The sequence below is a fragment of the Pseudorasbora parva genome, chromosome 3, assembly GCF_024679245.1.
Source record: "Pseudorasbora parva isolate DD20220531a chromosome 3, ASM2467924v1, whole genome shotgun sequence".
NCBI lineage: Eukaryota > Metazoa > Chordata > Actinopteri > Cypriniformes > Gobionidae > Pseudorasbora > Pseudorasbora parva.
This window is the reverse complement of record NC_090174.1, coordinates 33,061,774-33,088,908: the sequence shown is the minus strand read 5'-3', so window position 1 is coordinate 33,088,908 and position 27,135 is coordinate 33,061,774. Positions and strand designations below refer to the sequence as shown.

The 27,135-nt window shown below is 42.6% G+C and overlaps 1 protein-coding gene across 4 annotated transcripts in view; it reads left to right on the top strand.

Annotated features, from left to right (window-relative positions):
* Positions 1–11,050, top strand: part of LOC137071909 (LRRN4 C-terminal-like protein) — a 32,224-nt gene extending 21,174 nt beyond the window's left edge. For 2 of the 4 annotated variants that reach the window (XR_010904546.1, XM_067440123.1), the window contains exon 2: positions 8,710–11,050. Coding sequence is in view for 1 of the 4 variants with exons in the window: in XM_067440123.1 (XP_067296224.1) it covers positions 8,710–9,413 (704 nt within the window). In the remaining 3 variants the exon portion in view is untranslated. Of the gene's footprint in view, positions 1–4,359; positions 4,540–7,362; positions 7,490–8,709 lie in introns of those variants that run through there. The other 2 variants (XR_010904545.1, XR_010904544.1) reach the window with 2 other exon arrangements.
* Positions 11,051–27,135: the final 16,085 nt, after the last annotated feature.

Genomic DNA, 27,135 nt, shown 5'->3' with positions numbered 1-27,135 from the left:
AACGAGAGGCGGTGCCGATAGGTTGGGACCCTCGCCGCTGGAGAGAGCGGCAGCAAGAAGACAGCGGGTTGAGAACGCTGAGCCGATGGCTGGAACAGGGCCGAGGACCAACACAGGCGGAAAGACAGGTTCAAGTGGGGATGGGGCGAAAATTACTGGGACAGTGGACGAAGCTCCGATTGAGAGATGGGGTGATGTGTCGGAGACTCGGGACTGGGAGAGGAGATCTGCCAGATTGTGGTACCGGAGGGCCAGGTACAAGCTTTACTGATGGCATATCATGCCCAGTTGGGACATCAAGGGCAAGAGAAGATGGTATCCCTATTGCGCAGGCACTTCTATTGGCCAGGGCTGGAAGCATCCGTAAGTACCTTCATCCAGGCATGTCCTCGTTGTACCTTGTTTAAATCTAGGAAGGAGCTCAGAGCCCCGATGGTCCCGATAAAGGCAAAAGCCCCCCTTCGTATTGTGGCCATGGACTTTCTGACGTTGGGTAGACCAACGGATCGTTATCAGAATATCCTCGTAATTACTGATCTATTCACCAAGTACGCCTGGGCCGTTCCAACTCTGGACCAGACTGCCAACACCACTGCCACTGCCTTATGGAGAGCCGTCTTTCAGCCGTTTGGGTGCCCTGAGTTTCTGCATTCCGATCAAGGGCCAAATTTCGAGTCCCGAGTGATCAAGGAACTGTGCCAATTATATGGGTGCACGAAAACTCACACCACGTCCTATCACCCCCAGGGGAACGGTGGGTGTGAACGACTCAATCAGACCTTGCTGGGCTTAATGGGCACGCTGGACCAAGAGCATCAGAGTGACTGGGTGAGTGCCTTACCAACCTTAGTCCAGGCATATAATAATAGTGTACACAGCACTACGGGGTATGCCCCGACTTACCTGATGTTTGGCAGGCATGTGCGGCTACCAACGGACTTGATGTTGGGGACACCCGCGGCTGGGGAGGATGTGAGTCTGACGGAGTGGGTGGGGCGCCACCATCAACGCCTTCACTTCGCCTATGAACAAGTCACCAAACGGATACAAGGTGCTGCAGAGAAAAATAAGAGGTTGTATGATCGAACGGCCCGAGAGGCCCCCCTGCTTCCAGGAGAACGAGTGTTGGTCCGAGACAACCGGCGGCAAGGGAAAGGAAAGTTGAGCGACCGGTGGGAAGCCATCCCGTATGTGATCCAGGGCCAGCAGCGGCCGGGACAACCGGTATACACGATCCGGCCAGAAGGAAAGGCTGGGCCGGACCGAGTGGTCCATCGAAACATGATTCGTCCCTGTCCAAATTATCCCAGACCCGTGGAAGAGGCCCCAAGGGAGCCTGTGCCTGCAGCCCCGTGAATCGGGGGCTGGGCCGTGGTGCCAAGGGACCCTGAGACCGTGGCCGCTAGGGTTGACCCAGTCTCGCCACCTCGACGGTCTCAACGGGAGAACCGAGGGCGACCCCCTGTACGATATGGTGACTAGGCAGGTGATTCCCGTTCTAGGGACTAGAACGGTTTGGCGGGGGAGGATGTCACGGAGTGACCTCAAAGGGCAGAACTTAAAATGGCGGAAATTGTCCGCCCGGACCATTGCACATGGAACACACGATCAGTTCCGGTAACTCCGGGCAACGAAAAGAGCGTGTTATTGGGAGCAGGTGTGTGCATGGACGTGGCGATCGATGGTTGGGCAAATTAGAGCAAAGGAGGCATATAAAGATGGTACTGGGAGAACAGGGGAGGAGAGAGTTGATCCCGGCAAACGAGGAAGTTGATTCCGGCAAACGGGGGCGGAAGGCGGAAGTTGATTCGGGCCAACGCTGCAGGGTGAGTGCAGTTGATTTGGGCGATCGCGGTGGGTGAGACGGAGCGACCGGTGGATCAGAGGGACGTCCCGAGGCAGATGATACAGACTGGGCGAAGTGAGAACGAAGTATTGGGCTGAAGAAAACATGAGCTAAGTGTTGGAAGCATTCATGGTTGAAACAACTGTGTTGATATGTATTGTTACTGCCTTGGATAAATTGTTTACATTAAGAAGGCATTGGGAACGTATTGAAAAGTATTGTAAAGAGGAAGGAGCGTGCTGAAAGATCGTGGTCTTGACGTTTTCATATGGTCATCTTTTGCACTGATCCTTTCTACTACCCAGGACTTGTCTCCCAGCCCAATGTGTCGATCCTGACCCTAATTCACCGTGAGTGTGTGTGGAGTGCAGTGGGTGAGTCTTTCTTTTGATGTGTGTCCACCGAAGAATTATAGTGTTGTGCTGTGCAAACGTTGTCAGCGATCCCTCCCTAGGTCGAAGAGAAAGCCCTGTATCTGAGGAAGCACTAAAACCGACTTCTGCCTGACTACGGATCTGTGAGTTGAAACTAATAACCGCCTGTATACTCACCTGTATGCCCAAAACTAAGAGCCCAGTGTACCGCCTGTATACTCACCTGTATGCCCAAAGCTAAGAGCCCAGTGTACCGCCTGTATACTCACCTGTATGCCCAAAGCTAAGAGCCCAGTGTACCGCCTGTATACTCACCTGTATGCCCAAAGCTAAGAGCCCAGTGTACCGCCTGTATACTCACCTGTATGCCCAAAGCTAAGAGCCCAGTGTACCGCCTGTATACTCACCTGTATGCCCAAAGCTAAGAGCCCAGTGTACCGCCTGTATACTCACCTGTATGCCCAAAGCTAAGAGCCCAGTGTACCGCCTGTATACTCACCTGTATGCCCAAAGCTAAGAGCCCAGTGTACCGCCTGTATACTCACCTGTATGCCCAAAGCTAAGAGCCCAGTGTACCGCCTGTATACTCACCTGTATGCCCAAAGCTAAGAGCCCAGTGTACCGCCTGTATACTCACCTGTATGCCCAAAGCTAAGAGCCCAGTGTACCGCCTGTATACTCACCTGTATGCCCAGAGCTAAGAGCCCAGTGTACCGCCTGTATACTCACCTGTATGTCCAGAGCTAAGAGCCCAGTGTACTGCCTGTATACTCACCTGTATGCCCAGAGCTAAGAGCCCAGTGTACCGCCTGTACACTCACCTGCAAACCTAGGCGTGAACGATGAAAAGAGAGAGCTGGGAAGATCTGTCGAAAACCAGGAGCGACTCAAGAAACCAAGGCCCCAGCCCTGGAGGACTGGTGTCCCCCTTTTTAGTATCCCGCCTTCCCCTTTCCCATAAATCTCTTTTAAATTAATAAATATTGGTTTTAACTTAACCGTCCTCGTCTGTCCGGTCATTGGGGTGTTTCTGGGACCTCCTCGGGGTGGAAACTAGGGGAGGAGCGGGACTCGCGCCAAGTGGCGGTCCGCTCCGGCCTGTGACATACACATTCTCCTCTCGTCCTTCATGGAGTTCTCCAGTGTCTCCTTCTCCAGCCTCCTCGTTTCCATTCTCCTGGCATTCAGAAAGGAATGTTGTTCATCCTCCATCTGCTCAGTACAGTACCATCTCTGCTGTTTCTCAGCCTTTACTTCGATTCAATAAATACCTGTCTGGTTCGATTAATCTCTCTTTCTTGGAGTCTGGTTTCTGTGACAATAATAAACTGACAGTAACAAGGTTGCAATGTTGACGCTTGCACAGCCTCATGAGCGAAGCACATACATAAAGAAACACAGTCACATACTGCAGTAAATATTTAAAATGTGAAGTTTTTATATTTATAACATACAGTTAAAAAACTAAATATAAACAATTAATTCACATTGAATCACTTATCACATTAATACACATTTTAGAATCAATATTGCCTGTTTTGTTATATTTCAGCAGCAGAAATATTTCCAAGATCACATCAGAACTGTTGGTGTGTTCAAGTCATGTCGTAAAGATCATATTTAAGAGTTGAAACGCCACCACAAAGTCGTAAATACCAGTGGGAAGTTCGAGATATTCTTTAAGTCCCGATCTGTAGGGGCGTGTCAGTGTAAAACAATGGCAGAATCGATAAAACGTCTGTGTCACGCACCAGTGGTGCTCACAACTCACAAAGATGAAGAAGGACTAGGAACAGGACTTTAGTAAACAACACTTTAATCAGTGGTGGGGCTGTCAGGGCCATCAGGGCCTTCTCTGCTGGCCCTTTCAAAAATCACACATTATATATATATATATATATATATATATATATATATATATATATATATATATAAATAAAATGTTACGATTATATTTCCAGAAAGAATGTATTTATTTATTGTGAAGAAGAATATTTTTCACTAGAAGAATAGCTTGCCTTCCATTGAAGCTGCTATTTTCCATTGGACCCTAGCTTTGACTGACGTGGGTCATCAGCCAATCAAATTTTGATGTGTAGTGATAGAACAGCCCAGAGGCCCAGCGATGTGTCGGCACGCTTCCCCCCGCTGATGTGTGTAGGAACAGGACTTTAGTAAACAACACTTTAATAGATTACTCACACACTGGGTAACATAGACTTGTATCTGGACGCGTCACGGGTATGAAGATGGGTCGATGGACAAAGACAGAGTGAACACAGAGGAACTAAATACACACACAGAAGACGAGGAGGACAGGTGATACAGATGATAGTCAATTAAACAGCAGGACCAAACTAAACTAATGAGGGATGACGGTGGCAACAGACAGACACGTGACAGTCTGCAGTTGAAAGCAATGGTTATTTAGCTGTGACACTGTCAGTCTTTGTCATTTACAACAAAGTAAGCTAGCATTGTGATATAATTACAAAATGACATTATTAAAAACCTAAAAGATTGAAACTCACCTGATTCACATTCTTCGTTCTTCATTTTCTATAAGCAATGTTAGCATAGCATAAACTTGTATTTTAGTGAAATGTCATTAAATGAATTAATAAATTAATGTCATTAATTAAAGGTGTCTCTCATTAAGACCTGCCACCACCTACTGGCATGTTTGTTAAAACATTATTTCCAAAACTGTAAAATTCCAAAATATTGCTTCAGAATTATTATATTTAACTCAGAATTGTAAGTCAGAAATGTAAACTGGGCCACAGATGGCAGGCACAATTACATTATCCCAAAACTAAATTAATTAAAATGCCACAACTGACACATACTGTTTTTTATTAATTTATTAGAATATAGACATTGAGATAAAAAAATTTACGAGTACTTTGACTTTTAATACTTAAAGTACATTTAAAATCATATACGTTTAACTTTTTACTTTATCGTTGTGGTACTTCTACTTTTACTAAAGTAAATATAGCTCTTGTTATTTGTGCTTTTACTTATGTACTGACATCAGTACTACCGCCGGTCCCTAGATACCTAAATGCCTTTCCCACAGAAGAATATTCCCATATGATCAATTATATCTGGAAAACACATGTTCATTATTTAAACATGTATTTTTAGTAGTATTTATGAAGACTGATCTGTGAATGCATTCAACAGTACTTTCATGTACAAAAATGGAATGACATTTTGTATTTGATTTTGGTATGAGCTTCATAATCTGCAGTGTTCCAGCAGGTCAGTATCAGAAAGGCTGTTGGTTTATTGGCAGTGTCTTGTTGTGCATGTGTGAACCTGTGTGAGAGTACAGAGAAGAAAAGTTCACCATTCTTTTTATTTCTGTAACTATATGTTGAGCTTGAAATTAATTATAGAGCTTGAGTTGGAAATCCCTCCAGCCCTCCTGATTCCCGTATGTCAGTAGGAAGGCTTTGTAACAAAACACTGTTGCACCATCAGATGTTTTTAAAATGACTTTGTACTGGTAAGAGGCTTGCATCCCGTGATCAGAATAATCATAACAGAAGAGATCTCTCAATTTCCTAACTGTTGCTTGACCCTTGAAAAAGAGGAAAATCCTCGCAAAAAAAATACAAAATGGATTTGTAATGTAAATATGTCACTACATTTAATACCTCAAAACTCCAGTGGGGATTGTGTGTGTCAGTGTATCATCTATCCGGTGTTTCTGAACACACTTCCTCTGGAATTACAAATAATCCTGATCTGTGAATACTATGATAAATCTTAAATAAATAGAGCACTTTATTGTTGTATGTATGTGTAAGTGTTTTAGAAATGCTTTTGTCCCGCAGCATATAGGAGTTTCTTCAAATTCAAAACTTCGCTATTTAAAACTAGAATGTTAACTATAAACTAACATGTAACCTTTTGTTTTTGTGATGTCATACTAAATCTTGGAAACTTTATACTGAAATATATAATTAAAATCTCAAATGTTCACTAATGTAGTTTATAAGGTTAACAAATGGAACATTATTGCAAAGTGCAGTAAAAGTGAAAAGGGCAAACTATTTTATTATTGTGTGAATTTTTTTTTTTTATCTGAATCTCAGGTAGATGTTATTTCAACAAACATGTTTTTCACTGTAACATAACATTTTAAATTAAACTTTAATTGAACCTTTGAATCATTAGGACATTAGTCATTATGGACATTATGGACAGTCTGTCTGTCTGTCTGTCTGTCTGTCTGGTCAACCTGTCTACTGAAACTTTTATACAATTGAGACTATGACTCAACGCAAAAAGTATATTATGACGAAATAACCTTGACAACAGTGCCATATGACAGGGCTTGTGTATATATGTGTAAGTGCAGGAGTGTGGACGGAAGTGTGTTACTCTGTAAGCTTATGAATTATGTGAACTTTGACTCATTCTGTCATTGAGTATGAAAAAACAGACTTCCTTCTCTATGGTCAGAGCAGCCACATCAAAATCACACACACACACACACACACACACACACACACACACACACACACACACACACACACACACACACACACACACACACACACACACACACACACACACACACCTGCTTCCAGGATGCAGTAAATCTCTTTAGTGGAACACCAAATCCACATTTCTGGTAAATACAAACTGATTTTCATTTGAATTAGTACTGTAAAAAGCTTTTCACTGAAGCTTGAAACACATGCTGACAAGCAGTCTCAAAATCTCTGAAATAAAGAGCCTCTTGTTCGCTATGATACCAGCATGCCACAGGAAGGCTATGGCTGAGCTGTGTTCAGTGTTTACTTTAAACATGTTTTCTGCTGCTACATAGTAGTAAGAACATGTTTCAGCTGATGAATTGAAGTACCATTATGTATAAAGTATAATCTGTTTAATGAATGGAATGTCAATGTTTTCAGAAATAGCATTTTCTCAACATGAACTCCGATGCTCTGAATGAGTGTGTGCATGTGTGTCATGTCATGTCTGACCTGAACATGTTGCAGTAAACGCTGTGATTCATTAGAGGCATTCACATAATAGTCCACACTCATTCTGTTAGCTGGAAAGCCCATTAACTGAGAAAAGGTGGAGCAGAGAGGGGGATGGGGTTAGAAAGAAAAAGGAGGTGATTGTAGGGGAGTTAGAGAGAGACAGAGAGAGTTGCTGTGGCATGCGAATGAGAGCAGAGGAAAGAGGATACCAGATATTTAAGATTGCAAGATAAAACTTTTTGGACTCCCTTTTTAAATAGGTAAGAAACGAAAGTTCATATCTTTGTCTGAATACTTTTTCAATATCGTAACCATGAAACTACAGTTTTGATACAAAAGTAAATGAGATGAAGCAACATACAAAAGCCTTTTACTTATCAAAATACCTTGAAGCTCTGCATTCCTTTATCACATGGCTGTCGAATATTTTTCTCTCTAAAACTCATCAGAGTGGATTTATATGAGTTCTGTCTGGTTAAAAAACTAGTTTACCCATGCAAAAGAATGTTAATCGATATCTTAACCAAGGGCAGATGACACTACATGGTACACACACACACTCACTCGCATGTGCAACAGTTTGCTAACTGGTTTGTTTTGAAAAAAGAATGATCTGGACTTCTGGATTGTTTGTATTCGCTCGGTTAAATGTAAACTGTTTTCTATATAGATAATCTGCACTGGAGATGTAGAATAACACACGAGAAATATGAAGCAGGTTCTGAAGCTCCATTGGTTGTTTACTCCATAGTTATTCCTCAGTTAGCTCAGCGGTGATTATTCCTTTCGTCTTCCAGCTTTTTTTCTTTCTTTCAGCTTGATTACCTTTCTGCTTGACCCCCATGTACTTGATGTAGCCTAATCTAGTCAGAATACCACTCTTGGGAATAACAGGAATTACAAAAGAGTCAAGTAAACAGTGCATTACAGTAATATGCTTTCAACTGGCAGGTTTGATATGAACTGAAAAAAGTATCTTAAATGCAATTTTAGCTGCATTTAATTAAAGCATCTACCAAGTGCATACATTGAAATATAATGGGAATTCAGCAACTGGCTAACAATTTAATCTTTTACCTTTAATATCTTTAAAAGTTTTAAAATTTAATTTAATTTTATTTAACAACAACAAAATTCTAGCATAAAATCTGATGCAATGTAATATTTTACTGTAGCTAAACTCACAAGTCAAAAACGGTTAATGAAATCAGTTAAAGATGATCGCAACATTCACCCAAGGAATGAGTCATGAATCATTTGAGTTGACCAATGATCTGGAGTTACATTTTATTAAGTAACAAACTTTTAGTGGATTCCTAAAAACAGATGCCAACTGAAAATATATTATTGTACATTCAAGAACTGTTCACACTAGGTCAAGACTTGTTAATGAAATCCCAATGAATTTGTTGACTCCTCTGATCTGAAGCTCCATTCAGAAGTGCCTCCAGATCACCTGACTTGTTTTTTTCCCCTCCAGAAATCATGTTGGTGTGTTTACGTCCTGTCAACCTTCTCCTCCTCATCAACTTTCTTGCCCTGTCCTCATCATATTCTCTGAATGCCACTCAACCTCGTTCCCCCCCCTCTGGAGAAGATTACAATAATTTCGAAGACCCTACCACCAGACCTCCCAGCTCGACGCCCACTGTCTCCGAATCCCCGGAACTAGATTCGTGCCACTATGACATGTGTATAGAGCAGCAGCAAACCTGCAAGGCGCTGTCAGAAGTTACACCCTGTCTCTGCCCGGGGTTGACCGAACAATTCCAACCCCCGATTGCACCGGACCGCGTGCATCTAACTCAACTGGATGACAAAAGGGTTGAAGTGCACTGGTGTGCTCCGGGTTCCGTTGTCACCCACTACATTGTCCTGGTGAAAGGCAAGGAGGATAGGAGGATACCGGTGGAGGAGAGGAAAAGGGCAACAATTTTGCAGGACATGGCGGCCTATGACGTAGTGTGTGTACTAGCGGTGAACCATGGTGGAAGCAGCACAGAGGATGGGCAATCGTGTGACATATTTGAACCCCAACATTCAGACTCTGGACTTGCGCTGAAGCTGGGCATTATTGGAGGTGTGGTGGGACTCATAGTTCTGCTGATTCTGGCTCTGCTGCTGTGGAGACACAAAATACGACGGAAATCTACTGCACGTAACGAGATGGGTGGAGTTATGTAGACTACAGAAAGAAAGGGGCGCATGCATGTGTGGCCATTAAAAGAATAGTTCACCCAAAAATGAAAATTATTCCATAATTTACACTGTATATGACTTTCTTTTTTCAGACGAACCCTGTCTGAGTTATATTTAAAAATCTCAGAGCTAATCCAAGCTTTATAATGGCAGCCCAAATCTGAAGCTCAAAAAATAAACTTACTCCACGCTGCTCCATCAGGCTGATAAAGTCCTTCTGAAGTGAATCGATGGGTTTGTGTAAGAAAAATATCCATATTTAAAACTTTATGAAGTAAAATATCTAGCTTCCGGCGGACCGCCCCAGTATTTAACTTGAGCAGAAAGTGTAACGGCTCTCGCAGTTCAAATGTTTATTCTAAGTCCGCCGTCATCGCCGTGCCAGTTACGCTTTTTCCGTAAGTTGAATACAGGCTTTCCGTCATTTTTTTTACTACGTGTTAAAAATTGATATTTTTCTTACACAAACCCTTTGATTTGCATCAGAAGGCCTTTATCGACCCTCGGAGACATGTGGAGTAAGTTTATGAAGAATGGGTGAACGTTTTTGAGCCACTTAAAATTTGGCTGTCATTCACTGCCATTATAATATGATGCTTGGATTAGCCAGGACATTTTTAATATATCTCTGATTGTGTTCGTCTGAAAGAAGAATGTCATTAAACCTAGGATGGCTGAATATATTATGGGATATGTTTCATTTTTGGGTGAACTATCCCTTTAATATGCAGTTCTTTTCGTATGAATGATGGGAGTAAATGGATGACTGTGGACTGACAGGCCTCTGTGAGCATGCTGGATAGAGGGAGTGTATTAATGACTCAATGAAAGAGGGGTGCAGAGAAAGTGGACGAATGACTCAGCACATTCTTCTCATTTAGTCGTCAGTGTCTAACGATGTGATTTTGGACAGACACAAATTGCAGACTCACGGTGTGCTGACTCTTATCTTAAGCACCGTTTCAACAACATTTGCCAAATCACCAACACTTTAAACTTGCGTATGTCTGTTCCTTCTTCCTGCATGTTTTTAATTTTTTTATTTAATTTTTTAATTCAGATTTACACTTTCTCTCATTTAAATGTAGAACTGGATCGGATCAAATGATTTATGCACATTTTAGGTCACTTTTGTAAGTGTATGTAAGGTTTTGCTAAAAAAAAATTATAAAACAAACTCTGTGTAAATATGAATCTTACAACAAAAAAAAGTATCTACATTTTTTGGAGCAGTTTATTTTCCGATTAAATCAAATGTTCCCTTGAATTATTATATTCTTCTATGCTTATTATTGTATACTTCACAGATTTTTTTGGGACGGTCACCTGAGCCATGAATGTCAGGTGACTACTCACACTAAAGTCAGAAAGTGATGTCATGACGTCACTGATTGGCTGTTGACCGCACAAGAACACACAGTCCCAACCCCATTTCTCACATTTAAGAGCCATCTAAGAAAATAATCTAATGTCTTTCTTTCTTTTGGCATAAAACCTGTGGTTGTTTACGTGGGCAGACCTGTTGACCCCATAGACACTGTTCCTGGAGCCAATGTACTAAACAGATGTAAGAGCATCTTTAAACATCCTCAAAATATTTATAAATAAAAGTTAAAACAGTTTATGTGTTGAGACTTAAAACTATGTTAACAATGACTCTTAAAAGGGATACTCGACCCCCAAATTAACATTTTCTCATAATTAACTCTCTCATCATCCTCAATTTTTTTTTTTAGATAAATATGTGTATATGATAATGTAGACCAAGAACTTAAGGAGCCAAATGTTAACAATACAATATGTTAAAAAAAGACTACAACTTTATTGTTAACCACTAAACTGTGTAAAATGTTACATCCATAGAAATACATTATCCCATTTTATATTAGGTTGCCTTAATTACTTTGTACTTGCATCAAAAAAATAAGTGCAATGTACTTATTGTGTTCATATTTTATTGCAAAACACATTTGCTGATATTGAGGTGGATACGGGGAAAGTTTAAGGGTATGGTTAGGTGTAAGGGAAGTGCCAACTGTGTAATTATATATGTAGCTACAGAAATGTATTATAGATGTAATTACATGCAGGGTTTTTTTTACAGTACAAGTACAATGTACAAACATGTATGTACGCAATAAGTGTATTGTATCAAATTATTTATTTAAATGTTAGTACATAGTAGTTAAGGCCACATAATATAAACTGGGTCAAAATACATTTTTATTAAGAAAAGTATTATAAAGAGAGGAACAATAGTGTAGTACATCACTGTGTCAGGATTAGATTTCAGTGTATTTAAAATAAAGATTTTATTTCTGCTGTACATGTGACAGTAAAGTAACAGCTTCTGTACAAAATCCGTTACTTAAAATCGGGGGGGTTGTTTGGTAAGTCCAGATTCTTCACATGGCCGAGGAAAATGTTAGGGATTCCTGGGATTTTTCACATTTTTCATTTACCGCAGAAATTATATCAAACAGCTGCACCTAGCCACCAACTCCTGTCAGTGTTTTTAGAGTGTAAATCGACTTAAGAGGGGCAGCAAAAAACATTTAGTAAAGGCAGGAAACAAGAAACACTGGTGAACATCTCTCTGGACAGAACACTCCCATCATTCAATAAGAATAAACAATCAGCCCATTTAATACTAGTGCTTCTCGTTATCTGCAGTCATTGTAATCCTCTGTATTTTAGAAAGCTGGAAAATAACTATAATTTAATTACCATAAAAGGCAGAAATAAATAGTGTCTAGTGTGACGTACTCAGTTCTCCACTTTACTGGAAAGTTCCATTCCCATTTTTTTAATGTGGTGTAAGGAAAACCACATCTCTGGAAAGTTTAGCTTATTTTTCATAAAGCATTCTGTTTAGTATTGACATGTCAGGTACAATTAAATTTAAAATTTTTAATAAAAAAAATGCCTAGGGGGGATAAAAACATTGGGGGGGGGGGGGGGGGTGAAATGCTGTTTCATGCATTTTAAGCTTTTTACACTGTTAAAGACTTGGATTCCCATCCTAAACATAGACAAAGTTTCAAAAACTAATGTTGGACGTTTGATGGAGTATTTCTGTGTCAAAAATACTCCTTCCGGTTTCTCACAAGTTTCGGAGAGTTTTTTTCGAGTATGGGTCCGCTTGATGTCGACAGAGCGGAAGGTCCTTGTATGGGCCGTACGGCTCTTCTCTGACTAGAGGCGAGAGAGCAAATTCACGCCCATAAACACTCTCTCAGCTGCAGATCCAGTCGTCCGTGAACACTTATGCCGATATAGTCCTCGCCGCGCTCCACTTTATTCCTATGGGTGACGTCGAGCGACTTCAACGCTTCAGCACAGGATTCCGGGAAGGCAGCGCTGCATTTGAACCGATTTGAACGCAGAAATGACGGGAAGCTTCACAACATCGCTAAGTCGCTTCGCAAAGTGGATCTTCACGGTCACTGCTGTCACAGGACTTCACCAAATCATACCAAAGAAGTGTGTTTTTGACGGAGCGGTCCCAGCGATAAAGGTTCGGTCCTGCTTTGGAAGCAGCTGGTGAGTAAAACTGCTTCAAATGTCTATGCTGTTGGCTATCGTCGTGTGAGTAAACATCAGTAAACAACACGATCGTGTATAACGTTAGTTAATTTATCAATGGAGCATGCAATATATGGTGTGTGTTTAAATACATTTGTTTAGCTGACAACTATAGGTGTCAGTTTGTTTATTGTAAAACCACCCAAAATAAACCTAGGGGAGTTTCTCACAAAGCGTGCTTCGTCATTCAAACGGTTACTCCATTGTTGTTCTATGTATAACGTTACACTAGTCTGACGTGCAAAACCGTTTTGCTTGCTACTGCTAAGGTTTAGTCGCATACAATAGTCCATAAACCAAATCATGTCCTCATAAACTGTGAGTAAAGACACACAAATGTTGACAGGCCACTAAATACAGTCCATACCACAGAGACGGACGTCCTGCTGTTGTTGCTTCTCCTGTTCAATTTATTTCAGCCTCCGGATCTGATTCTGGATCATATTTGTATTAGTTAAATCTGATTGATAGCTATGGTTTATATAGGGTAGTGTTTTCTTCTCCACGCTTGAGGACGTCACCTCTTTGTGTGCGCTTGTCATTCTTTAGCTCCGCCCACACGATACGCCTCCAGGCGATCATTTTTTTCCGGAAAGACTCGGTACAGCCTATATTTCTTTTATAAATATAATAAAACTAAAGACTTTTCGGAGATATGAAGGATGCAATACTACTCTATAGGTACTCAAGATTGACATGAGATTGACTGAAACTGAGTGCCCCCCCCCCCCCCTTTAATATTCTGTTAATCTGGTTGAATCTCTATTCACATCCTGATGGCATGAAATATCAGAAGTAGTCTGAATATTAAGTTATTTTACATATATCATCCATGGGATGTCTCAGTCAAGACCCAAAAAAAGGATGTTCATCCTGCCTGTTATCATTATGTACCTCTGCGCACCCTCCTCGAGCAGACATCACGTCATCAGCGCATTCTATAAGCTCAGTGAAACAGCAGATCCCTTTTACAGTTTCTCCAGAATCAAAATTACAGCATCTGAATTTTCGTACTTCCCACTTTTGAAGTCGTAATTACAAGCTCATCGCATTCAAGTTTTGATTTGAGAGGGCATTCATGTCCAGTTTATTAACTAGGAAACTGGTATTTATGATAATTTCAATAGCATGTGAAGGAAGCATTAGAGACACAAACCTGTGACGTTAGCTATACCCGGAAATGTCCACATCCTCAGACTCTGATTGATGCATATCTATGTCAACACTATCAATGCCGAAATGATTCTGGAGCAGTCAGTCGGTACAAGTAAGATCTCTGTTCATTGTTATTCCTGTGTCACTTTGCTGAATCTGCTCTGGCTGTGGATGACCAGTGTGTTTTGGAGGCGTGGCTTTGGAGAAGCTCTAAAGGGAGGGGTGGGATCATAGACCGTAAAAAATATGGACACCACGACTTCATCCATTTCCACTGAGTAGAGTTGAAGCTTTCAGGCGGCCTGCACAGCGCTGACATCTTTGGACCGACTCTGCGCAGTAGAGATTGCGGGACCGGAGTTGTGCAATAGAGAGCAGGAAGTACAGTCGCGATATCAAAAGCCCGCCCACCCTCTCACAGCAGAACAATTAATTATGTTGGTGTGAAATAAACAGTTATGGATATTTAGAAACTAAAGCTAAAGCTCCAATCTGCTCCCAAAATTTTTGAAAAAAGTCCGTTAGTGCCTCAGTGACAACTTCACTCAGAGAAGACAATCTCAGCTGTCAATCATGACGTCACACACTTGTTTTTATAGCATCAAATAACGAACTAAAACTAAACTTTTTTTAAAAAAAACGAACACTTGAAATGAAATCATCATGATAATAACTGCCTACAATGACATAAACTAACTTTGGGGAAAAAATATTTGAAGTGTAATTTGATTGTTTAGTTTGCTTCGCATCCATTAGAAAACACAGAGGGACGGCTATACTGGGACCGGTCACCAGGGGGGCGATCGAGATGCGAAAGCTTCGGTTTCTGAGAGGGGTGCTGCAGGCTTGGGTGGGATCTACTGCTTTCTAAGCTAGTTCGCTATTGTTAGCCTCTCTGAAATCGCCTACCCTACCTTTAAAACTGAGACTGAGGGTGCTTTCACACTAGCCCTTTTGGTGCGCACCCGGGTTGATTGACGTCAGAGTTCGGTTAGTTTGGATGATGTGAACATGGTCTTCCGAACTCGGATGCGCACCCACGAACCATACCCGAGTCCGCTTAAAAAGGTGGTCTGGGGTTCCGTTCATGTAAACTTACAGGGTTGCCAACTCTCACATATTTGGCATGAGACACACGCTTTCAGAGTCAGTCGCACGCTCTCACTGTACCCAACTTAATCTCACGGCAAATTTACAAACCTGCTTTTGGTATTAAACAAAACTAAGCTTCTTTTTTTTAAGTTTTAATGAGAAATTCAAACAATAAATAGCGTGTTGGCGCTAATGTGGCATAATTGGTGCAACATGCTCTCATATTCCGGCAATACGTGGTCATGTGGTTCATGGAGCTCTCAATACTAGTAGCACTGTGTCAATGCATTTGAATGGCTATACACAACAGTTTCACTATACAGATGTCTGCAGCAAGTTTTGGCAAACAGTACAGCATAGTATGCATTGATTATTAAGTCAAACATATTTACGGGATAGCTTTATTATGGATAGTGATAGAGATGCATCATTATAACATTAATGTTATTCTTGTATTTAGCCCTCAGGTATCCCTTACTAATTGGTCACACTCATACTCATTGATGACAAATGTGACCATTAGGGCTGCACATTTTCAAGTTTTTCATTAACCGTTAACCGAGGCCCTTAGCGGTTAATACTCGGTTAACCATAGTGTGTCATGGTTATTATTTTTAGTTTATTAATTTGACAACCGCCATCTCCATATAGTGAACCCGCCTATTATGAGAAATGCACATCATGGATTAGATAAACAGAGAGTCGCCTATTTCTTTTCGTTTTAAATTGTTAAGACATTTCAAGCTTTCTTAAGATATATTTCATGCCTGTGAGGCCTACGCTGAGTTTCGTTAAATTAGGATGAAATGCGCTCTAGTTCACGAGCAATGCAAGTGGCCGCGAGGGTGCCTGCATGATTAGGGCATGTAGTAAAATATGCAGCCGAATGATTCACACAGCGTTTGACTTGCGCGGCTGATGAGCCTCTCCCGGCAGAGTTCAAGCATCTCTGGACTCATTCCTTCAGCTCAGGCCATCTTGCTTTCAGTCCGCGATTAGCTTTTTTTTGTTTTCTTTTGTTTTCTTCAAAAACATATTAAAACTAAATTCAAGGCACGTCATTGACACCACTTAACCGAGCAAAATGTTTCACTCGGTTACGCAATTTTTAACGGTTAATCGGTTAACCATAGACACCCCTAGTGACCATACACCGTAACAATTTTTCAATTAAATAAATGTTCCATATTTTAGTTCAATAATATTTATTGAATATTTTGAGATAATTTGCTACTAAAATATTTGTGCAATAATTATTGTCAATTAATGACCACTTAAAATATTTATCTTCTAATATTTAGATTATTTATATTACAATTAGTGTCGTAATTAAGGTTAAAATAGAGAATTCCAATTCAAAGAGGCAAATTAAAGTCATTTTGTGGAGTCATAAAATAATAATGTTCATTTGTAATGCCATTACCCAGTAAGTGCCTTATGGCTCTTTAATAAATATCTTCTTCTTTTTTCGGCTTTTCCCTTCAGGGGTCGCCACAGCGAATCATCTGCCTCCATCTAGTCCTATCCTCTGTATCCTCTTCTCTCAGACCGACTACCTTCATGTCCTCCTTCACTACATCCATAAACCTCCTCTTTGGTCTTCCTCTTGACCTCCTGTCTGGCAGCTCCAACCTCAGCATCCTTTTACCAACATATTCACTCTCCCTCCTCTGAACATGTCTAAACCATTTCAACCTGGCCTCACTTTGTCTCCAAAACATCTCACATGTGCTGTTCCTCTGATGTACTCATTCCTGATACTATCCATCCTCGTCACTCCCAAAGAGAACCTCAACATCTTCAGCTCTACTACCTCTAGCTCTTCCTCCTGTCTTTTCCTCAGTGCAACGGTCTCCAAACCATACAACATCGCTGGTCTCACTACTGTCCTGTACACCTTTCCTTTCATTCTTGCTGGTACTCTTTTATCACACAAGAGACCTTACACTTTTCTCCACCCATTCCAACCTGCCTGCACACACTTCTTCACCTCTTTTCCACACTCCCCATTGCTCTGGACTGTTGACCCTAAGTACTTAAAATCCTGCACCTTCTTTACCTCTTCTCCCTGTAACCTCACTTCCACTTGGTTGTTGCTCATTCACACACATGTATTCTGTCTTGCTGCGATTAACCTTCATTTCTCTAGACTTTCCTCCATCTGACATTCCTCATAGACTTTCCTCCACCTGCTCCCTGCTCTCACTATAGATCACAATGTCATCCGCAAACATCATAGTCCATGGAGATTCCTGACCTCATCTGTAAGCCTGTCCAGTAGTCCAGTCATCTGGAAGTCCTTCTTGACCACCTAAAGCTTGTCTCAACTCCTCCCTGAAAACTACACAGCACTCTACCTTTTCCAACTTCCACCACTTTGTCTTCTGCTCAGCCTTTACTCTCTTCATCTTCTTAACCACCAGTCATCTTACACACCACCATCCTATGCTGTCTAGCTACACTCCCACCTACCACTACTTTACAATCGCTAATTTCCATCAGATTCCATCATTTTGTCTACATAAGATATAGTCCACTTGTGTGCTCCTGCCACCACTCTTATATCACCCTGTGTTCCTGCTTCTTCTGAAAGTACGTGTTCACCACAGCCATCTCCATACTTTTAGCAAAGTCTACCAACCTTTGTCCTTCTGGGTTCCTTTCCTGAAGACCCAACCTGCCCATCACTTCCTTGTCCCCAGTATTCCCTTCCCCAACATGTCAATTCAAATCTGCCCCTATCACTACCCTCTCACCTCTGGGAACAGTCTGCATCACTTCCTCCAACTCGCTCCAGAATCTGTCTTTCTCATCTTGCTTACAGCCTACTTGTGGAGCATAGGCACTAACAACATTCAACATCAAACCTTTAATATCCAGCTTCAGACTCATCAGCCTATCTGACACTCTCTTTATCTCCAGAACATTCTTTACAAACTCCTCCTTCAGGATCACTCCAACTGCATTTTTCTTCCTGTCCACACCATTATAAATCAGTTTAATCCCTGCTCCAATGCTTCTAGCTATGCTCCCTTTCCACCTGGTCTCCTGTACACAGAATGTCAACTTTCCTCCTCTGCATCATATCTACCTGTTCTCTGCCTTTACCAGCCATTTTACCATCATTCAAAGTCCCTACTTTCAGTCCTAAACACCTGCCTTTCCTCTTCTCTCTCTGCCTACGGACACGCCTTCCTCCTCTAACACACTTTCCTCATCTCCTTCTTTGACTAACAGTATAGCCCAATTTCCACCAGTGCCCTGTAAGTCAACGGCACTGATGCCGGTTTTTGTTAACCCGGGACCCAACCCATCCGGTATGGAAGTCATATTCATGTTCGTGATTCGCATAATGAATTTGGCAAAACATTTATGTTGGATGCCCTTCCTGACATAACCCTCTCTATTTTATCGGGCTTGGGACCGACACAAAAGGTACACTGGCGTTTGACCTCCTGTGGCTAGATTTGACTCTTTAATAAATATGTAATCTAGTTGCTCAAAAAAGTATTGCAGTCTTGCATTTTAATAAATATTTAGATATGATGAAACTAGATGTCTTTAAATGTGGAATTTTAAAACGTTAATAACTTATCCTAATATTTTTTAATGAATAATGATACTTATAAGCACACACAAGTGAATATTAATGAATGTGAGCACATATAATTTGACCCAAGAAACATTTAAAATAGTGCTAAGACAAACACATTTTTCCTTACTATGCACAGTAGGCTATACTACATATTAATTGATATTGAATCAAGATCGAGATCGATATCTCCCCCATTCATTGTGTACCCCATTTGTGTCTTGTGTGCATTTCACTCATTTACCTAACGAGCGTCACTGAAATACTGCAAGCAGACAAGAGGGGTTCTAACCACCGATCCCAATTTTTGGCGTCTTCCTGTACGAACTTACGGATCATGGATTTAAGAGTGCGATTAAATCGTTCGACCAAGCCGTCCGTTTGTGGGTGATTGACGCTTGTTCGAATGGATTTAATGCCCAATAATCCGTAGAGTTCGCTTAACGTGCGTGACATAAACGCCGTGCCTTGATCAGTGAGGATTTCTTTCGGAATCCCCACTCGGGAGATTAGTCGAAACAGTGCGTCCGCAACACTCTTCGCGGAGATGTTGCGGAGAGCCACTGCCTCCGGATATCGTGTTGCGTAGTCCACAATGACTAACGCAAAACGATGTCCGCGTGCGGATCGCTCTAATGGCCCGATGAGGTCCATCGCAATTCTCTCGAAGGGGACCTGCATTAATGGAAGGGGGCGCAATGGCGCTTTTGGGGCGGCCAGTGGATTCACCAACTGACATTCCGGACAAGACGCGCACCACCTGCGCACATTGTCATGAATGCCTGGCCAAAAAAATCGGGTCATGAGGCGATTCAGCATGGCCGCCTGTCCCAGGTGGCCCGCCATTGGATTAGAGTGAGCTGCCTGGAAAAGCTTTTCCCGGCGGCTCTTTGGTACTAACAACTGGGTTGTATCTACCTTTGTCTGAGTGTCTTGGGTCACTCGATACAACCGATCCTTTATTATGGCAAAATACGGATACGAGACAGGCAAGGCAGGTTGGAGAGACTGGCCGTCAATCGATCGGACCTGCTGGAAGGCATTTTTGAGGGTCTCATCTTGTGACTGCTCCAGAGGAAAGTCATCGCGGTCCGAGAGAATCAGTCTCTCGATCCCGCTCGGTTCCTCTGAAGCTGTCCCCAAGGGTCCCGTCTCAGTCTCCCCAAGCTGCACTCACGCCGCCCCCCTCCTCGCCTTTTTCTCCCAAGCGGCATCCGCGCATAACGACCCCAATAAAGCCGGAATAAGTGTCATTTTACTTGATTTTATTAGGTTAAATGAAATAAAATGTGTTAAATGTTTAGTTAACCTAAACCATTTGTGTTTAGACTACATTAATCATTTATGTTGCGCTGACTGAACTGGGCAGTGTATTTCTATTTCCCAGCATGCTTTGCATAGGGATGTCTCAGGAGAGTAAATGTTGAAATTAAGTGCTTTTTAATGTGTTTTTTAGAGAAGGGAAAGACCTGTTAATGTTTTCATGTTATATTTGACAGTTATATTTGACATTTAAAAGTTGTTATGTTGTTGTAGCGTCTGTGGTCTCTTACAATGAGGATCAAAGAGGAACCCAATGTTGATTGTAAAAAGGGGGGGTAGCTTTTAGCCGCATGTAAATTAAGAGCCACGCCACAGAGTCTGGGGGAAGTGACAACTTCGGCAGTTTTACGACCCCGTCCAAATAACACAGGCCCTGATCGGGTCACACGACTCGAACCCTGTTTCCCCCCCTTTTCATTCCCCAGACCGAAAGGCGCCAAGGCTCCTGTCAATACACAAGGACTCACAAACACACACACACATTCCTTATAAAGCTTTAATTAAGACTATTCTAGACTGTATACGAGGTAGCTTGGTGTGTATATGCATGCTCCTTGACTCAGGCCTACTCAGTCATGGCATAGAAACAATGTAAGCTCATTTTAAATGCTTGTATTTCTGTGTAAAATTGTATCTCTGTTTTAATATCTCCCAGCCATAAGGTGTTTGATATCTAAATATTCCTATTTCTTTGACTTACTCAACGATGCACATAATGGGATTGTGAAATGTATCATTAATATGTTTAGCCGACTTGGGAGTAAAACCATACAAAATCAACACCCCTTTACGACACCTCAGAAATATGCAAAACAGGCCATAAAACTAAGACAAAGAGAACTTCTCCCGCTCAGAATTCACCCTCTGGATTGGGTGAATTAGCCAGAAGGGGGCACGGATTAATCGTCTTAAAAGACCAGTGGAGACCACAATATCTCTCTTCTCTTCTCCGAAAATCTCTTGCTCTTACTTCTCCAACTCTCTCCCTGTGGGAGCCAGGGGGGGGGGGGGGGGGGGGGGGGGGGGGGGGGGGCTGGCACTTAAGCCATGCCACCAATGCAGGCCCTCCAAGCAGGCCTCAGCCCTTCCAAAAACTCCCCCCTCTTGGCTTCGAAAAATCTCTTCTGAACTCTTCTGAACTCTTCTCTTCTGAAAACTCCTCTTCAAGAAACTCCTTTTCTACAATCCGGTCTTCAACAACCCTTTGTTCCTCGTTCCATCAACTTACTAGCCACGGGCTTCGTCAGGAGGTGGACCCGAAGCGCCGCTAAAGGAAAAACTACGTCACCTCCCGACCTCGGAGAGAACCCCCGGAGATGCAGAAATATACACACACACAAGCGAGAAGCCAAAACGAAACCAAAAAGAATGCAAGTATTCTTCTTCTTATAAACGTCAAACTGCTGTAAAGAGGGTGTGTATTTCCCCGTCGGGACAAATTAACTCCGTGAAGGTCGTATTTGGTGAACTGAAGGAAAGCTGTGTTTTTACCTCTAATGCTTTGCACCATCTCTCTCTCTCTCGCTCTCTCTCTCTCTCTCTCTCATCTCTCTCTTTTATCTCTCTCTAATTTCAGTCTAGTCATTATTCTCTTTTATGTATTCTTTCGTTAATACCTACATGTCTACTTTCTTGATGCATATTTAGTGTGTACTTTCTGTGTGAATCGTAGTGTTATTTTTAGTCTGTGTTTATTAAACCTCCAAAAGACATTTAATGAGTTGGGTCTGTTGTTCTCCCACATACACAAAGTCAATGAAACTTGCGATTTAACGTTACCTCACTGCTTATGCTACTATGTTAGTAAAGTAAACTGTATGACCATTTGAAATATTGAACTTGTCCTGATCAGTAAAGTTAATGTTTCTTATGCGCTCGTAAAGCAGTAATCCCTTATTGAGAATTAATTTGAAAAGTCTATAACTAATTTGGTGGACGAACTTAGTAGGATAATTTCAAGCAATTTCATAAAGGGTTACTTGTATTTAATTAAACAATTTTCCCTATCGGAAAATCTTAATACGTAATGAACAACTGGCAAATTATATTCATAAATTTATGAATATTGAATATTAAATCCCTTTTGAGTTAATTATTCCCCGAGACATTAAACTCATAAGTCATAGTTGTTACATGTATTATGGTGGAGAATGCGGGCAAGTTTCAAACGTTTGTGTATGTGTGAATGATATTCATATTCTATTCATTGTGTATTTTTGAGGTATTAATAACCTGCACGCGCGTTTTTGTTTCGTTTTGTTTTGGTGTTGTTTTGTGAATTATGAACGGTACGCGCAAAGCGAACCCAAGCATAAACAGATGCTGAGAAATGTTGAAGTAGCCGGATTATATTAATGAAAATATGAACGGTACAAAAATCCAATTTTGAAACGAAAAACTCTGCGGCCGTAGGCGCAATAGGGTTTATCCGCGTGATTTACGAAACCCCCTGCAGCTGTAAAGCGCAATAGGGTTATCCGCGTGATTGATATTACATGTTCCATTAAAATAACGAGATTTTGATGATGACTGTAGACATGTACGTGCGTTATCCCGCTTGATCTGAACTACGAAAAGTTTCTATCTCTGCGGAAGATTGGGACAGGACGAGACTCTCCTGTACAATATAAGGGGCCTCAGAATAATTATTATATCGTTAAGATAAACGATAACTCCTGGTTTAAGTCTGGCTTAGCTAACCAAAGACCTGAGACCTAAAACATTTGAATCAGAGATGCTGAAAACCGTCAGCCATATTGATAAATGTCTATTGGAGTCCATGTAAAATGCGTGAATAGGCAGACGATAAATTCCTGTTTTTTTCACCCGTTTCGTTGAGTAATTTTTAAATGATTGCAAAAGCCTGTAAAGTGTAGGGAACGCCGCTTGCAGAACGCCAGGGCGACTCAGAAATTGCAACGCCGCTTGCAAAACGCCAGAGGGCGACTCAAGAATTGCAACGCCGCTTGCAGCACGCCGGAGGGCGACTCTAGAACCAGACAAAGCCATCTGGTGAGCATTTCCGCCTAACTAACTCTAGTCTAGGGCGGGCGCAATAGCGCCATCGTGTGGATAAATTCGGATAGTTTCACTCTCCGTTATTTGATTCTGCCTTAACAAAATAAGTTTGAGCCTATAAATTGTTTATTGCTTACTGTTGTACACAGTTTCATTTATACAATTTTTCTAGCAACAACCAAGTCTCCTTTCTCGCTGATTAAACACCCTTATTCGAATTTGAAGTTTAAAAAGAAACATAACTTCCTCTAACTCAAAGTGAAATCAGGTTTAAGTCACAGACAGTCCAATTGGAAGGAAGGACGCCACCGTGTGGCTATACCCTGTTAAGTCAGCGCAACACTAAATCCCTACGCCCTTCCTGATTAAGTCTTTTATTTGGATAACTCCCACTTAGAGATTAATCGTTATAGGGTAGGATTTTTGATTGGCTTTCTTTTATTTGATTTTCCTTACAGGCTTAGTTAAATTTCATTTAAACTTGCTTTGAATTTAATTTGAATTAAGTTGAGCTTCTAATTTTTATTTTTATTTTTTTTTCTTTAATTTATAATTTTATTTTAATTTTTAATTTTCAATTTTTAATTTTAATTTTTAATTTTAATTAATTTTTTTAATTAAAAATTATTATTATTAATTTTTTTTTTTTTATTATTATTAATTTTTTTTTTTCTCTCTGCAAAAGTTTTTCTTTTCCCCTCCCATCGGGAACAAAGCTCAGTCTGGTAATTACAAACAGTATCAAAGGTGCTTTTTGTTTTATCACTACTTGACAGAAACTTTTGCCTTTTTGCTAAATTGCTCTTGATATTTAAACTTCCACTTCCTTCTCACCTACAATCAAAAGGCCTTTGATCCGGTGAACAGGGGAGCTTTTAATTCATTTTAATTCCACCTGTTTACCCTCTTTGTGTATCCATTGTAGGGCTCACGCGTCCGAGGTGCATTGAGAATCGTCACAGGCTGGTCTCCAGAGGGGGGGGGTGGCCTGACCGACGTAACCGGCACCGGCTGTGTGTGAGTCTCGGTTTCTTGTATCTCTGTCCGCGGCTGCGGCACGCAGTGGCGACATCAGCAATTCGACACTCCAAAGAAGTCAACCAGTCCAGCTCACGCACGCAAGGCAATCTCTGGGACTAATCCCTAATCCAGGGCCTAAGCGGGGCCACTCTTGAAAAAGAGGGTTCTGGGGACGTTCCGATTTTGCTGCGCGGGCTGGCGGTTGATGGACTGGTGTGTCGGGTTGTGTTTAAAGTCATAAGCTGTTTGAGTGGGCGCAACGCGACACAGAGTGGCAGGGGACCGGGGACACGGCAGTGGGTGTTTGGAAGCGTTTGAAAGGCCAACCACACCGCTGGGTTTCCACTTGAGCGACCTCAATTCACCCCGGATGAGCTAAATGGGACAACCCATAGTACAAGCCGAATTTTAGTATATCTTGAGCATTTAGCCTGTTAATTTCCCTAACACTCCCGGCGCGCACGCTGACATTCCTTTCATTACAGACCAATTCATCTTGTGTTTGTTTCCACTGTGCTCTTTCCTATCCTCACTGTTGGACTATCACGTTTGTGTTTCTTTCAGTTCACCAAGAGACCCCAAGGAGAATTAGATAGTCCCGGGACGACCGAGCAGCAGTTCACCAAGTGACAACCAGAGCTACCGCCAACCTAATTGTCTGAATTGTCTAATTATCTAACTGTCTACATCAGTTAGCCAAAATTCCCAGCTATCCGTACGATAGCTCGTTAGCTTAGAACAAGCTTGCATTGGCTCTCTCTCTGTGTGTGTGTGTGTGTGCTGTGTTTCTCTCGTTCGCAGTAATGTCCCGTGCCCCCAGCCCTGCCGTCCCGTGGGACCGCCTAACGACATGGCTGGAAGCGCTAACGGCCACCAGTCAAGGAAGTCTGGGGCAGCTGAGCCAGGAACAACTGGACACAGAGCTAGACCAGCTGATGACACACGACCCCACGCAGAGCTACTCCAACAAGGAAGTGGCCAAGATCCTCGGAAGCCTCGCCCACGTCCTCATCGCACAGGCACGGCTAAGCGAAGGGAGCTACGCCAACCTGGAACAGGAGGCAGCAACGCTAAAGCTTCAAGCCGAGGAGGCCCGGAGAGACCAAGCCCTCACCCAGCTTCGTCTAGATCAGCTTCTGGACACAGAGAAAGATGACGAAACAGACAAAGAACAAATAAAAGAAATAGAAAGACTTCAAGAGACCCTGGAGGAGCTCCGTCGTGACACCGACCGACGAATACAGTCAGAGAAAGACGCCAGGAAAAACCTCGACGAAAAGCTTCGGCGTGGCGAAGCCCTCCTGGAGAGATCCCATGATGAACTTAAAGACAGAGACATTAACGCTAAAGTCTGTGCAAAACATTTGCAGTCGGCACAAGCCGAGATTGACGAGCTCATCCAGCAAAGACACGAGCTCAAAGATGAACTTGACATGGTGCACAGAGAACTGAGACAATCATATAAAGTGCAACGTGACCGGAAGGGGGAAACACACAACACAGAGTTTCCCCTGACCGATTACTCCACACCTTTGCACCAAGAAGCAAGAACTACGAAGGGGGATGACAGCCCCCTGTGTAAAAGATCACCTGCCAGTCTCCACGAATCCCCGTCAGCAGCAGAGGAAAGGACGCCCTTCCAGGAAGTCAAGGTCGACAGCCACAAAGCCTCAAAGAACCTTGATAAGCTGGCCAGAAATATTCCTACCTTCAGCCCAGACCCGGCAGGAGGACACGACATCCACGCATACTTAAAAGACATAGACTTTTACTTGCAAACTGTCGCTCACGCGAACAACTGGGACAGACTGTACCTGCTCAGGGCCACGTCTAATCGGGACGTACGCAGCTTTCTGGATCGACAACCAGAGGCCATCAAAGCGGACTACTGGCATCTACGACAAGCTCTAATTCGTGAGTACTCCGATCCCGAGTCAGACCAGGGGCTCATCACTGCCATGGAACTCAAGCAAGCCCGACTCGAGACCTCACAGAACTTTTATAACAGACTGCGACGTGCCTACTTCGGGGCACGTAACGACCCAGGCATGGAGGAGGACATCAACTTCAAAACTCTTTTCCTCCGAAACCTGCACCCCACCATCAGTCACCACCTGGGGGTGCTGGCGTGCCCGCGCAGCATGGACATGCAACAGTTAAGAGACTTGGCTCACAAAGCTTATGTCAAACAGAAAACCATTTCTGAAAAGACTGTAAAACAGCCCACCATCTGCCCTGTCTCTGAGCACCACCCAGAGCTAACCCTAGAGGGCGCCCAACAGAACCACAGTTACCGACCCGTCAACAGAGAGTCCAAACCACTCCACGCCAGCAGAGGGCAGCGTGGTCATAATGGCGACCGGCCACGGTACCAGAGCGATCGCTCTGAAAGATCCTGGGAACCGCCTCGCCCCTTTCACAACCAAAAGGGGGTGGGCACCTGGGAAGCTGGCCGACAACCCAGACGGAGCCGAAACGAACCTCCGGGTCCACCCAGCCCAGAAAGCCAGCGACGAGGCCACCCTCGACGGGACAATGGCAGGCCCAGACCTGAACCCACGTCTGGCAAAGAAAGTGCAGCTGCTTCTGAGGTTACAGAGCTCTTAAAAACCCTGAAAGAGTTCCTCCGACAGAAACCTCACAAGGAAGACAAGAAGGACGGACCAGGCACAGCATGACTAGACATGATACCTGAAATCAACCTGCCTGACCCTCCTGCAACTGAATCATCCACCCTGAACACTGTTCCCCAACCACAGACTAATGAACTAACTTTTGCACCCCCACACGTCAGCAGCACACCCACACGACAGCTGACAGCAACAGCCTCTAATCAAGACAGTATCATGGGGCAGCCCAGCGTACCAGAAAGCGCTGTTTTGATTATTTGCACGCATAATGAGACACTTGACACATATCCAG